The 15,221-nt window shown below is 46.7% G+C and overlaps 1 protein-coding gene across 3 annotated transcripts in view; it reads right to left on the bottom strand.

Moving 5' to 3' along the window:
• Positions 1 to 15,221, bottom strand: part of GALNT10 (polypeptide N-acetylgalactosaminyltransferase 10) — a 221,699-nt gene that overhangs the window by 4,342 nt on the left and 202,136 nt on the right. For all 3 annotated transcript variants that reach the window (XM_061189890.1, XM_061189891.1, XM_061189892.1), the window contains 4 exons: positions 12,059 to 12,166; positions 6,709 to 6,930; positions 4,406 to 4,522; positions 256 to 405 (listed from right to left, as the gene is read on the bottom strand). In XM_061189890.1, the coding sequence (XP_061045873.1) occupies positions 256 to 405; positions 4,406 to 4,522; positions 6,709 to 6,930; positions 12,059 to 12,166 (597 nt within the window). The remainder of the gene's footprint in view (positions 1 to 255; positions 406 to 4,405; positions 4,523 to 6,708; positions 6,931 to 12,058; positions 12,167 to 15,221) is intronic.

The following is a 15,221-nucleotide window of genomic DNA, read 5'->3' as shown; positions in this document are numbered from 1 at the left end:
CATCTCCAGTCAAATTTCATTGGCTTTCAAGGTGGTTTTTTTTAAGAAATGGGCTCAGCTGCCAACATTTAAGATTCTAGAGACTTCAAATAAAAAGCTGAATTTCTGCTTTCTCTTGATGACTGGAGGGTCGGGCATGGTAGGTCTGTGGAACAAATGCGTGAGGGAGGGGCTCTGGGGAGCAGGAGTGAGGCACCACAGTTTTTTTTTTTTTAATCAAGCAGGCTTCCCTGTTCCCCCCACACCCTGTCTTACTTTGCGGTACTTCCACAGCTGGTTGCCCTTCATGCTGTGGCAGTCGTAGAGGGTGACGGGGCTGGTGTGGGAGATGGCATCGAAGCAGAACTTCTTGGTGTGCTGGGGGTCTCCAGGCCGGATGTCCTCTCTCCAGGTGAAGGTGAACACCTGTACACACAGGCACATCGTGACGCGGGCAGCAAAGCTAGGGGACTCTCTTTTTTTGTAATTATGGGGAATTTTAAACACAGGGGTCCAGAAAAAAGTTTATTGACCACACCTGTCCCAGTGACCCAGCTTCAAGGATTACCAACTCACGGCAAATCTTGTTACAGCCTTCCCCTCACCATATCCCACCCACACGTTATTTTGAAGCAAATCCTGGACATCCTACCACACCAGGTGTCATGACTTCAGTAAATGCCATGATAACAATGAAAAGTTACCACAGAATCTTCCATGTCATCAAATATCTTGAGTTCAAGTGTTCTCAGACTGCCTTACATGTTTCTTTTCACAGTCAGTCTGTTTGAATCAGGATCCAAACCAGGTTCACATATTGTATTTGGTCGATAAACTTTTTTTTCAGCAGCTTTACTGAACAATATTTGGCATGCGATAAATTGCCCACATTTAAGTGTACAGTCTGATTCGTTTTGACATAGTTGACACCCGTGAAACCATCATCATCATCAAGGTAGTGGACGTATCCATCACCCCAAAAGCACCCTCACGCGCCTCTGTAATCTTTTCCTCCTGTCCCTCTCCACTCCTCATGCCCCTAGGCAATCACTCCTCTGCTTCCCATCACTAGAGATTAGTTCACAATCTCTAGAATTTTATATAAAAGGAATCAGACAGTATGTATTTTTTTGGTCTGATTTATTTCACTCAACACAATTCTGTTGAGATTCATCCATGTTATAACAACATTTATTAGTAGTTCATTCCTTGTTATGGTCAAGTATTATTTCACTGCATGGTACTCAGTTTACCTGTTCTTGGACATCTGGGTTGTTTTCAGTTTTTGGTTATTTCAAATAGAGCTGCTATGAACACGTGTGTACCAGCCATTGTATGGACGTATACATAATTTCTTCTCTCGTGGATAAATCCCTTGAAAAGGGATGGCTGGATCCCTGTGTAACTTTCCAAGAAACTGCCAAACTGGTTTCCAAATTGGTTGTACCAGTCGCATTCCCACCAGCGGTGTGTGCATGGTTCCAATTCATCTACATCCTTGCCAACCCTTGGTATGGTTAGTCTTTTTAATAGATTATCATTTTAATTTCCATTTCTCTAATAACTATGAAGTTAAGCATGTTTGATGTGTTTATTTGCCACTGACATGCCTTCTTTGCTAAAAATGTCTGTACATACCTTTGGCCCATTTTTAAATTGCATTGCTTATTTTCTTATTAAGTTTTGAGAAATTTTATACTCTAAATATAAGTTCTTTATCAGATATACGCTTTGTAAACATTTTCTCCCTGTCCGTGGCTTGCTTTTCTATTTTCTCAACAGTATCTTTTAAAGAACAGAAGTTTTTCATTTTGAAGAAGTCCAATTTATCAATTTTTTTCTTTTATGAATTGTCTTTTGGTGTTGTATCTAAGAAATCATGGCTTGGGTTACCAAGGTCACAAACACTTTTGCCTATGTTTTCTTCTAAAATATTTTGTTTTAGGTTTTATGTTTAGGTCAATGCTCCATTTTGAGTTAATTTTTGTATATAGTCTAAGGTATTTATTGAAAAAATTTTTTTGCATATGGATATGCACCACTTGTTGAAAAGATTATATTTTGTGCACTACATTTCCTTTGAACATCTGCAAAAGTTGGCTGTCCACATACGTGTGGGTCTATTTTTGGACTCTCTATTCTGTTCCATTTATCTTTCTTTATGTCAATATGACACCTTTAATTACTGACATTTTACGATACATCTTGAAATCAATGTTAGTCTTTAACTTTGTACTTCTTTTGAAATTTTGTTTTGGCTATTCTAGGTCCTGTCCATTTTCCATATGAATTTTAGAATCAGTTTTTCAATTTTTACAAAAAAGCCTACTAGAATGTTAGGATTCTGTTGAATTTATATATTTCTTTGGATAGAATTGATATCAATTATTGAGTCTACCAACCTATGAACACGGTATGTATCTTCATTTATTTAGAACTTCTTTAGTTTCTATCAGCAATATTTTGTAGTTTTCAGTACACAGGTTTTTCACATCTTTTGTCAGTTTCACACCTGAGTATTTCATATTTTTTGTCATTGTAAATGCTTGTTTTTAATTTTAACTTCTGATTCTTCACTATTAGTATATAAACAATTGACTTTTGTATCATGCAACTTTGCTAAACTGAGCTATTAGTTCTGGTAGCTTCTCTGTAGATTTTATTGAATTTTCTACATAGATGATCACATACTCTGCAAATAAAGACAGTTTTTGTTCTTCATTTCCCACCTGGATGAAATTATTTTTTTCTTGCCACAGGTTAGAACCTCTAGAACAGTGTCAAATAGAAATGATAAGGTTGGAATCCCTGTCTTGTTTCTGATCTTAGTGGGAAAGCGTTCAGATTTTTACCATGAAGTATGATGTTAGCTGTAGAATTTTTACAGATGCCCTTTATCAAGTTGAGGAAGTTCCTTTCTAGTCCTGGTTTGCTGAGAGTTTTTATTAGAAATGGATGTTAGACTTTGTCAAATGGTTTTTCTGGGTGTGCTGAGGTGATCATATGGTCTTCTTTTTCATTTTGTTAATGGTGAATCATATTGATTAATTTTCTAATGTTAAACCAACCATTCATTCCTGGGATAAATTACACTTAGCCATGATGTATTACCCTTTTCATATATTGTTGGATATAATTTTCTAAACTTTTGTTTAGAACTTTTGCATCATGTTCATGAGGGATATTGCTCTGTGGTTTTCTTATAATGTTTTAGTCTGGTTTTGCTATTAAGGTAATGCTGGCCTCCTAAAATGAGGTGGGACGTAGTCCCTCCTTTTCTGAAAGAGTTTCTGTAGAATCAGTAACTTACCTTCTTTAAGCATTTGAGAGAATTCACCAGTAACTATGAGCCTGTAATTTTCTTTGTGGGGATATTTTCAACTACAATGTCAATTTCTTTGATAGAACCAGGATGTTTTCCACTCGGGCTGGTGAGAACAGGCATTATTCCTGGCCCAGGTCAGTAAGAGGACTGTATCACACCCCCATCATCACTGACTCAGGAAACCCAACGTGTGAGAGCCCCAGGACTTCTCCAGAACTCTTGGAAAGGATATGCCTTTCCACTGGGGGGCTGGCAGCCTGTGCTGCTGGTGGTCACATCTGCCACCACATGGGAAGACAGCCAGGTTAAGAATGGAGCCAACAGAGAGGGAAGCAGAGCTGAGACCCTAGAGAGATCCTGATGACATCATCTAGACTTTTCAGTGACACAAGCCAGTAACTCCCTCTTTCTGTTAATGGCCACTTGGGCTGGGTGTCTGTCATTTGTAACCAATAGTCCAGACTGATGTGCAGGATTCCTCTTTCCAAGGTGTTCAGGAGGCTCTTATAATGCATACCCTGGGCTGACCTGTGACTCAACATTTTTTTTCTTTTTGGCCGTGCTGTGTGAGATCTTAGCTCCCCGACCAGGGATCGAACCTGCGCCCCCTGAATTGGAAGCATGGAATCTTTTTTTAAAATTTTTGGCTGTGTTGGGTCTTCGTTGTTGCGCGTGGGCTTTTCTCTAGTTGCGGTGAGTGGGGACTACTCTTCGTTGCGGTGCATGGGCTTCTCACTATGGTGGCTTCTCTTGTTGCGGAGCACAGGCTCTAGGGTGCACGGGTTTCAGTAGTTGTGGCGCGCGGGCTCAGTAGTTGGGGCATGAGGACTCAGTAGTTGTGGCTCGTGGGCTCTAGAGCACAGGCTCAGTAGCTGTGGCGCATGGGCTTAGTTGCTCCGTGGCATGTGGGATATTCCTGGAGCAGGGCTCGAACCCATGTCCCTTGCATTGGCAGGTGGATTCTTAACCACTGCGCCACCAGGGAAGTCCCGAGACTCATCGTTGACCCACGGCCTCTCCCTCCCAGTCCTGACCATGTGAGCACTGCAGGCCGCGATGGCACAGAGAGCCCGACTACTGGTCCTGAGGAGCGGCCCTTACCTGCATGTTGTTCCAGGCGGCCTCCCCTCGGCCCCGGACGCAGCTCTCCAGCCTCAGTGGGGAGCCCAGGGCCCCATGCTTCATGTCTGCACACAGCCCTGTGCCCACATTGCGGATCTGGACAAGAAAGAAGCAAAGAGTGGACCAGTGAGCCACCTCGAGATACCTGCCTGGGCCCCTGCTGGGGTGGGGGGAGGGAACCAAGGCAGAGGCATCACATGGGCTGAGTGCTGAATTGTCCTAATAAAGCTTGCCCTGGGTTGGTGGGTGGGCCCTGAGCCCCTCAATAAAGGAACACAGAGAGCCGCTCTGCTAAACCCTGCTTTGTCTTAGAGCACACAGAGTCCTGGGGTGGTGGCGGGAGCCTGGAGGGGAGGGGCTGTTAAAAGGAGGACTCCCCGGCTCCTCTCCCAGAGAATTTGACCCAACAGGTCCAGGGATCAAATTTTCCCCTCATTCCAGGTGATCTAGAGACTATGCCGTGAAAACCACTCTAGAAAAAGTGTAGGGCCTTTGCCGTCGGGCCTTGGAGGCTCCGCCTTTCAGGGCGGGTGAATGGGAGGCTCCAAAGAGGAACAGTGGTCTCACTAAGGTGGGGGTGGCGTGCGGGGAGGAACACCGTGGGAGCGTGGAGGCGCTGGCGCTCGCGTGGCCAGCCAGCACGGACAGCAGGCAAGCCACCGTGCCAGGTGCTGGCATCACATCGTGCAGCTCCTACTTCACAGACGTGGCTCCTCGTTCGACTGAGGGGTAGGGGGTGTCGGGGCTCAGAAAAGGCCAACTCCAATGTCCGGCTGCAGGGGTCTGACCACCCAGCTGCCGTGTTCTGCATCCACCACTGTGTCCGAGAGGAGGCCACGCTCCCCGGCGCCGCCCCCAGCCAGCGTTTGAGGGAGGCAGGCCCACCCCCAGGGGGATGCGTGCTCCTCTGGCAGGTGATTTGGCCAGAAGACTGCCTGTTAACACGGCCAGACTTCCTTAGAGCCTCACTGCAGGCTGGGACCCTTCTTCCCCAGCATCACGGTCTGACGGCTCTCCCTGCCTCCCTGCTCAATTCTTTCCTCAGGCGTTGCCCCAGTAAGTCTCTTGCACGTCTAGTCCCATCTTGGTGTCTGCTTCTCGGAGGACCTGAACTAACACGGGGGAGAAAGCCAATAAAGCGGCAAAGAAATGAAGAGCTTCATGAGGGAAATCAAGATGACACCTTGTCTAGAAAACTCATGCTGGTGTCGGGCGGGGCTACGCAGATGGCTTAGTTGGGAACGGTCCCTCTAAGTTGCTGTGTGAACAAGTAACATCTGATGTTTCTGCCGGCCCAGCGCGTGTCTCTCCTCCTCTGGTAAAAATGCCCTGATTTTCCACGGGGCCACGGCTCCTGGCCCATCCCGTGGCCAGAGCATCCATCCTACCCTTGCTTCCCCCTTCTTCCAATGGCCACAGTGATTGGTGCAGAATCCAAGGATAAGACTTCAATCCTGGACCTTTGCTGGCTCTTCTACTGGGAAAGAGGTGTTTACTTTCTGCTGGGTTGGGCCAAGCTTGGGATTTCTCAGCCTGAAGCTTCTGGGAGCCAATCAGAACTGGCTTCAGCTGCACAAAGAGGAACGCTGGTCAAAGACACAGGAGGGACTGGGGAGCCCTATCATGTCCTTTCTGTGATGCTTCCCTGGATGAGCCAACTACTTCAGCAGCAGATAACAGCACAGAAGCAAAGGGAAGGAGGGGGCAACCCACAGTTCCTTTCCCTTCAGTTCTCTCTCATTCATCAGTAAGCCCAAGGTAGAGACTGTTGATAGGACGTGTACATTATCAAGAAGTGAAATAAAAACAGCTGAGTTAGTTTTGTGCAGTGTTTCCACTGCTCTGGTAAAAAATACAAATGCATGGACAAGGTCTGAAATACAGACTGTGAAATTTCACCAACTGTACATGAGTTAAATGCTCTCACTGCCTTTAAAACTGGCACTGCAGAATATAAAGATGAATGGTAAAATTCACACTAATAATTTAAAGTTTTAATTTTTCTCTACTTATAACATTCAATAGCAAACAAACAAAAACACCACCACAAGGCTAAGAGAGACCACCGAAAGAAAGTAAAAAGTTTTATATTTTATACCTCTACTGGCACTTTTTAGATGACGATAAGTTTTTGTTTTTTTAAAAAATTTTTTTACTGAAATATAGTTGATTTCCAATGCTGTGTTACCGGCACTTTTTTCTCTGACCTTTGGACCTGGGGTCCGCACGTGCATTTTGTGCCGGGCCCCAATTATGTGGCTTGCCTGGCCCTTCAGACTCACCTCACCCCACGCTGCGGCCGGGGGCTCCACAGGTGGGTAGAATTTGGGCAGGTCCCAGGCGATCTTGGTCATAAACCACTTGAAACTCTTGCAGTTAAGGGAGCTGCGGAGCTTTTTCTGGGCAGTTACATCTCCAGCGGAGAGGTGGCGGTACTCGGGCCGGCGCTGGTAGATGTGCTCCGCGTACTCGTCCATCCACACCTCTGCCACTCGCTTCAGGTTCTGGAAGGGATAGGCAGGTGCAAGGGTCAGGCTCTCCGAAGGGCCAAGGAGAAAAGTGGGTGCAAAGGGTCCTGGAGGTGGAGGTCAACCTTTCTTATTTTATGCTGCATCAAGGACCACAGCCCCACCGTGTTTTGAAGTCTTCTATATTTCTATTTATTATTTATGCATATTTTAAGGACTCTACAACTTACGGTTGAATAATACACTGCTGCTGGTTTTCTTGCCCATCTTGCATCCCTTCTTTTTCTACAGATCGCCTCCCACTGATTTTCCTTTGGGGACCCACCCCTGCCTCACTATTATCTCCTGTGGCTGAAGGAAAGGCATGTGACCCAGCCTGGCCAATGGGAATATAGATAGCCCGGACATAGGGATTGGTCAGCAGTGGGCATGTGACCTGGGCCAAGCCAATCAGAATCAAGAGGCATCAGCCCCGGATTTTTTTTTTTTTTTTTTTTTTTTTTCCGTAACTATGGGGAAGAATTGCTGGGTAAGATCTGGTGGGTAAGATGCCGAGAGCTGCTGGGCCATTTGGAAAGCCTGTCCAAAGTTGAAGTCAACCCAGAATGAGGCAGAGCTGAGGGTTAGAGCCAGGAACACATTACTTCTTTTGGTTCCTGAATCCAGCCATGTCTGAAGCCAGAACAACCTCAGAGCTTTCCATTTACATGAGTCAGTAAATTCCCTTTCTGCTTAACCCAATTTGAGTTGGGTTTTGTCACATTCAACTAAGAGTGCTGCCCAAGTTGCCTGGTTAAAAACGAATTATAATTTGCAACCAGAAGGTAAAATTCCCTCAGCAGCTGGAATTTTTAACAATCCTTTGAGGTGTTAAGGTTGCTGCTACTTTGATTACAAAACACAAAGATAATCAATAAAAAATGACAACCATATTACTGGTAAGTAGAGGCAGCAGCAGGTGAGGAAACATCCTGTTTGTGAGTAGACTCGGAGAGAGAGGAAAAGTGAATTCTTCTGTGTAACTGTGATGAAAATCCCTCACTCCACCTGCAGTGTAGATCCCATCTGCTGAGAACCTCTTACTTTTCTTGGAAGAGCAAAGCATCAGGGTTCAGGGGAAATTCCCTGCTCCCAACATCTTCCTCCAACCCCAGGCTGTTGCCAGGATACCTCTCCCGCTTTAATTCTCTAGGCTTTATCATATCATTTCCCCCCTACTGCAATCCAGATTTCCTTCTGAAGGGTAAAAGCGAGTTAGCACTTTAGGCTGTTATCAATCACTCACACCTTAGTGTAAATGACTGCCCTAGAGGCAGAAGGTAAGGCTGCGGTTGGCAAATGTTTTCTGTACAGGGTGAGACAGTAAATATTTTAGGCTTTGCAGACCATGTGGTCTTAACTCTGATGTAGCTATAAAGCAGCCCTAGACACTACGTAAGTGAATGGGTGTGGGTGTCAAAATTTATGGACACTGAAATTTGATTTTTTCATGTGTCACAAAATATTATTATTCTTTTGATTTTTTCCCCCCTCAGCTATTTAAAAATGTAAAAACCATTCTTAGCTTACAGGTCACACAAAAATAGTTTGCCAACTCCTGAGTAAGGAGGAAGGAAGCTCACAGGAGGAAGGCCCTGGCATCGAAGCCCAAATCCACCAACTCCTCACTTTTGCTGGCTCTGAGTTTGGGACTGGGAAACTACAAAATTTCCTTGCCGCTGTCTCGTTTTTTCTGAGTGCTGAAGAGGTCAACAGTGGGTCAGAAATCAGTTCAGGAACATTGTTATCCCCCCCAGGCCCCTGCACAGCAGAGGCTGGGTTTAATTTAAAACTGTGCCCAGAGGAAGCTGAAGGCCTAAGTGGGCCAGCACATCTGAAGAGTCTCCTTTTCCTGCCCTGCCACCCAGGTCCTCTGGCTCCCTGTCTGATTTGCTCAAGCCACAGGGACGATGAGAGACCACCGTGGTTTCTTCTCCAACCACAGGCAAGGATGGCCAATCTGACCAAGGAAAGGTGTTGAAATTCACCAGGATGCTTTTTAAAGGATCAAATCAAATAATATTCTAATTTTAAATGATACTCAAATTACTATTTTAATGAATATTGCATTTTCCAGACATGGCTTAGTAAGTCATTTCTCCCAGATCTTGAACTTTTGTACAGTTACTGGGCCAAACTAAGGGACGTTTACTTTAAACGTAAAGTAAACTTTACGTTTATTTCTATTACCTCTCCCCTTGCTAGAGTCATGAAAAGGACTCTCGGATTTTAGCAGGCGGTGTGCTCCTCTTATCCCTACTCCTAACACCTTCCTAGTTCTGGGTCCAAGTCCTGTCTGAGGCCCCCCTGCTTTTCTTGAGTTTGGATCACAGAGAATTGTCCAGAATCAAGTCTCCAAACAAAAATCAACTTTTGTTTTGCCAAGTTTGAGTGGGTTTCTGTTATTGCCTTCCCAAAGACCCCTTGCCCAGAGGCACAGACGAGAAGGATCTTAGCAAATTTAGTAAATAAATTAAGACTGGCTACTTCTTTTTGAGGCAGGCAAGCTGGTGGCCAGTTCATCCTTCCTGAATTGCTACTCCACTGCTCCCTGGCTATTTGTCCTTCTGGAATCTGTATACCTTTAGTAAGACTTTGGTTTCCCTCTTTATCTGGCTCTCTTGGGGCTTTTAGGATACCTCTCCTCAAATCTATCAATACGATGTTCTAGGAGACAATACTCTAGAAGGATCTGGTTGTTAAAACATGGAAAAAACATGTAAAATATGATCTGCAACTAAGAGAGGGTAGTTAGATACTGTAATAAAAAGTTAGGAGAGCTTGATTCAGGCACCTTTGGTCCTACCAACCTACATGGGCACTGCTCAGACTTAACTGGTTTAAAGTCAACAGGAGACTGATTCAGTACTGACAGGTGAAAAAAGGAGTTAAAATGTGAAAACACAGAATTCAGATAAGACATTGAAATCAACTTTCCAGTCTTGCTAATATTGATGCTGACACTAATACTGCTAATAACAATAGCAGTCGCTATTTAAAGGACAACCACTCTGTGCCAGGCACTGGTCAGACCTAAGTGGGTTTGAATTCTGGCTCTAGTTTCTTTGTGTCTCTACATTTCACTGTCCTCACCTCTAAAATAAGGATTAAAAAAAAGTGAGGGGACTTCCCTGGTGGCGCAGTGGTTAAGAATCCACCTGCCAATGCAGGGGACACGGGTTCGATCCCTGGTCCGGGAAGATCCCACATGCCGCGGAGCAACTGAGCCCATGCGCCACAACTACTGAGCCCGCGCTCTAGAGCCCATGCTCCGCAACAAAAAAAGAACATGATTCTGTTAACTCAGAGTAAAAAAAAAAAAAAAGTGAGAACTAAGTGAGATAAGTATGTAAGATGCTTTGCACAATGCCTGGCTCAGGAAGTTTTTAATGTGTTACTACAGTTCATCTATGGATCTATAAACAGGAGGTGGTGGTGTGTCTTTACCGGGCAAGTCTTATATCAATACGTGACAGCTCTGGATAGGGAAAGGATGCTTTTGGGAGTGGTCCTGCTCAGGGGTAAGAGGTGTCCTAATGGTCCCACAGTCCCTAGTAGTTGGAAGAGTCGCAGTCTTGGGCTTACTGAGCGACTCCGCGGTTTTCCCGCCTGGCTCCTTCCTCTGGGGTTGCCAACGGTATTTCAGATGAAACGTGATTCCTGCCTCTCCTGTTGAACTAGACCTCGCACCCCGCATGAGACAAGGCTGTCCCAAGCGCGGATGGCTGGTACGGCTGTCGTTGGAATCTTCGACCACTAGAGGGCATTGCTGGTTCTCTTTTTCCTCAAAGCCGGTCCCCGTAGCAGCCCCGGCCGCCTCCAGAGCCCAGCATCCCACCTTTGGATGGAGCCTGGGGAGACAGCTGCCTCTCTGAGCCTCTTGGTCTTTCTTGTAAGTCGCAGGACAAGGGCCCTTCCGAGACCCAGAGGCTACAATTCGTTGATTGTCAGGTGATGGGGGAGGGGGAGGCAGTGGCCTGGGCATAAGGAGGCTGTGTGGACTGAAGCCAAACAGGCTCGCGGGGGGGCGGGGGGGGGCGCTGTCGGGAGGCGTCTTCACGGGTTGAGGTGGGGGGTCTCCAACAGGCATATCTGTGTGGTGACCTTTCCAGATCCCACCAAACCTCCCTGCGGCTCTCTTTACCCTCTGGGGACCCTCCCACCTCTTCGTTGTTCTTTTGGGGTCACCTTGATTTTTTTCAAGACCCTTAAGATTTAAAAATTTTGTTATTAAGGTTTAGTGAAATATTAATAATACAAAACAAAAACTTCTGGCTTACATTGCCGTTTGTAGATAGTGCCACTTTAATTCGACCAATGATTGATACAAACCATTCTAAGGCACTAAAACAGTTTGACACAGAATTTTTGGCATGAAAGTGGAGAGGGGGTGAGGAGAAGAGAAAGACGCTAACATTTATTAACCACTGCTGTGCCAGGAGCTTTTAAGTGCCATCTCAGTCTTTCCCAAACACACCACTCCACCTGTATTAAATTTTAACCAACATGTTTCTTTAAATCACCCCTAGTCTAACTTTGTACCTACTTTAGCTTTATCCTAAGTAATAATGTCTGTGAAATCATGAATTTGCTACACTAATCCACATTAATTTCTAATCCACATTAATTTCAACACATGGAAATAAAAATGTTCCTACGTCGACCACCTAAAATCATCTCATTGGTCACACTTTGGGAAACTGCATTATCTCCTTAATTCTCCCGGCCATGCTAAGAGTTGGAAAAAATGAGCTTCCTTGAAGCAAAGGAGTAAACAGAGCCTTACAGCAACCCTCCCAAGGTCACAGAGCTAATAAGTGATTAAGCAGGGCTTTAAGTAAGTTCTTCTATTTTTATTTATGTTTGCCACACTGCGAGGCTTGTGGGATCTTAGTTCCCCGACCAGGGCTTAGAACCCATACCCTCAGCATTGCAAGTGCGGAGTCCCAACCACTGGACCGCCAGGGAATTCGCGTAAGTTCTTTTAAACTGGATTTCACCTGGAGGGTGGGGGGAGGGGCACATCCTCACTCCTAGGGACCACTAGGCCTAGGGCACGGGGTGTCTCTGCTCCGCCAATGGTCGTAGGCCAACCTCTCACCCCCTAGGAAAGCCACCACCTTACCCGGGCCAGGCTGACTCCGGCGGGGACCTTGTAGGGCACGTACTTCCTGTAGATATGGCCCACCCTGGAGCAGGGAATGTCCTCCATGCGGCCTCCACACATCCACACCTGCAGGGTGAGAAGTGAGAGAAGATGATATTTCTGCCTCCAATTCACAGCCTCCTCAAAGGCCAGCGTTCCTTCGTGCATTCATCGGAAGCATCAGCATGGACTGTGTACTAAAGCCCCCATTCACAGAACTAGGGATGTAGGAAAACACAGCAGTGACAACAGCAGTAAAAACAGCTCACGGCATCGAGTGCTTACTCATGGCCAAACACTACACTATGGGCTTCGCACGCACAGCTGCACGGAAGCCTCGTCAGAAAACCCATCAAGTAGGTAGTAACGGAGCTCCATTTTACAGATGAAGAAACCGAGGCTCAGAGAAGCTAAGAATAAGGTCACAGGGTTGGTACATGGTGGAGCCAGAATTCAGAGCCAGCTTAGGCTGACTCTAGAGTCTGACCTCTGGACAAGTGTGAGAATTGTGAGGGGTAGGCGGGGCTCTCTGGGAAAGACTGTGGTGATCACTTCGTGGTGCTGTCCGCAGGTATGACAGGGGACAAGGTGGCACACAGGCTGTGTATTTGCCGACTCTGGCATTAAATACTGTTGTTTCCTTCTAGATCTTGCTGGGTCACCCTGAGCAGTCCCCTGCCTCCCTGCCCTGACTCTCCTGCAGGGCAGAGGCGGGCAAGGCTGCCTGTGGTGCGGGAGCTGATGCTTCTCCTTGTGTCTCCCTCCACAACCGGTATCACAGAGATCTCCTGAGTTGGAACCCTGGTCTGACAACAGTGTGGGAACTCTTAACAAGTACAATCAACCCACTGAGGGGCCCAGCCTAAACAGACCCCCTCTGGCAGTCCTGGGTTCAAATCCTGACTCAGCCACTATACAGCTTTGTGACTTGGATCAAGGCACCTAACTTCTCTGAGGCTCAGTTTCCTCACCTGTAAAGGATTAAATGAGGCAGGCTCAGGGGATGCGGTATTGTAGGTAAGGTGCTTAGCACAGGACATGGCACCCAGTCACAGCAGTGTGAGATACTACAAATGATGGATTCATACATTTGATTGATATTTATGGAGTGCCTGCTACATGCCACACATGCTGCTAGGCACATACAGCAGTGAATAAGTTGGCCAAGGCCCCTGCTCTCGTGGAGGTGGAGTGTGGTGGCCAGCCTCCGAGATGCCCCCAATGATCCCTGCCTCCTGGTATTTGCACCCTCCCAAATGAAGCACATGAGGACTGACCTGTGTAACCAACAGGATACTACAGAAATGACGAAGGACACTGTGGCTCCCACCTTGCTCCCTGGGATCACTTGCTTTGGGGCAGCCAGCTGCCATGTTGTGAGGACACTCAAACAGCCCCATGGAGAGGTACAGGTGGTGAGAAGCTGAAGCCTCCTGCTAATAGTGCTAACCTGCCCACCACGTGAATGAGCCATCTTAGAAGTGGCTCCTCCAGGGACTTCCCTGGTGGTCCAGTGGCTAAGACTCTGCGCTCCCAATGCAGGGGGCCCGGGTTCCATCCCTGGACGGGGAACTAGATCCCGCATGCATGCTGCAACTAAGAGTTCGCATGCCGCAACTAAAGATCCCATGTGCTGCAACTAAGACCCGGTGAGTCAAGTAAATAAATAAATAAATAAATAAATATTTTTTTTTAAAAAAGGCTCCTCCAGCCCCAATCAAGCCTTCAGATGACCACAGCCCTGGCTGATACCCTGACTATAACCTCATGAAAGACCCAGGCAGAACTATCTTGCTAAGCCACTCACAAATCCCTGACCCACACAAACTTTGAGATAATAACTGTCTATTATGGCTTTAAGATTATGTTTTCCTGTGGCAGTAGATAACTAATACAGGGACTTTCAGATGGTGATGTGTGATCTATGGAAGCCAAAGCAAGGTAACTGGATGGACTCACTGGATGGAGGTATGGGATGCTGCGCTACCCCCACCTGTCCGGGAAAGCCTCACCTAGAAGGGAGTATTTGAGGCGAGACTTAAATGATGAGAAGGTAAAATAAAATAAAGATCTGAAGGGTGAGAGAGCAGGTGGAGAGAAGAGCGAGTGCAAAGGCCCTGGGGTAGGGAGCCAGAGGCCTGGAGCAGAGGGAGCAAAGGCAGGAGTGAGGGGAGGGGAGGTCACAGAGGTGAGTGGGACAATCGTAAGGGTCTCTTGCAGCAGAACTAGGAGTCTTCACTGAAAGTCTTCAGTGAGGGACACAACACAATCCACCTCTCTTTTACAAAGATGACTCTGTGGAGTGGAGGATGGCCTGTAGGGTTCAGGATTGGGGGAGGGAAGGCCTCGGGGGCTTTTGTAGATACAAAGCAGTCATGGCTTAGGGTTTGTGGGGCTGTGGCGATGGTGGGACATGGCTGGATTTGGGACATTTATTATTAATTTCATTACTGTATTCCCTCATTTGTGGAGTGAGGAGCAGGAGTGGGGATATCTACAACCCCGATTCCGTGCAGAAGAGCCTTTTCCACCTTGAACTGCTTGACAGGATACTGGGGATTCCGCTCCGTATCTTGATTAATTCAGGGGCTCTAGAAGGGCTCCTTGCACACTTGAGGGGCCTCAGTCCCCCATCACTTCCTGCCAGCAACTGTCTCCTCCCCACCCCAGATGTACTCTGTCCTGGGCTTCCCACAAGGGATAGGCATGCGTGGGCCTGCAATTAGTGGAAATGCTGCCTGGAGACATGCAATTATATTCTGATCTTGGGGGAGAAAAAAAAATCGAGCAAGTCAATAGAACAGAACATTGGTCTTGAGATAATGGGCTCCTGATGGTAGATTAATGTCAAGGCCAAGCCAAGAAGTTTATTTTCAAAGCAGGAGACATTGATCAGGCGCCAGCATCCTGTAACAATGACTCTTCCTTTATACAAAGTGACTGATGTGGAAGCAATGTTTTTGTCTGGTGGATATTGCCCAGGTCGCCGCTGGGCTGCCCTTGCCTTTTGGAAGGCAGAGCAGCACTGAGCAGGTGGAGGACAGCTTACCCTGCTCTATTTGTGAACGTCTCCTGGGCAGCTGACTAGGCCGGTGTCCAGCTCTCTCGACTCCATATTAAACTCGCATTAGCTAATGAGGCT

The sequence above is a fragment of the Eubalaena glacialis genome, chromosome 4, assembly GCF_028564815.1.
Source record: "Eubalaena glacialis isolate mEubGla1 chromosome 4, mEubGla1.1.hap2.+ XY, whole genome shotgun sequence".
Classification (NCBI taxonomy): Eukaryota; Metazoa; Chordata; class Mammalia; order Artiodactyla; family Balaenidae; genus Eubalaena; species Eubalaena glacialis.
Note: the sequence above shows the minus strand (reverse complement) of the source record. Positions and strands in the feature narration are given on the sequence as shown.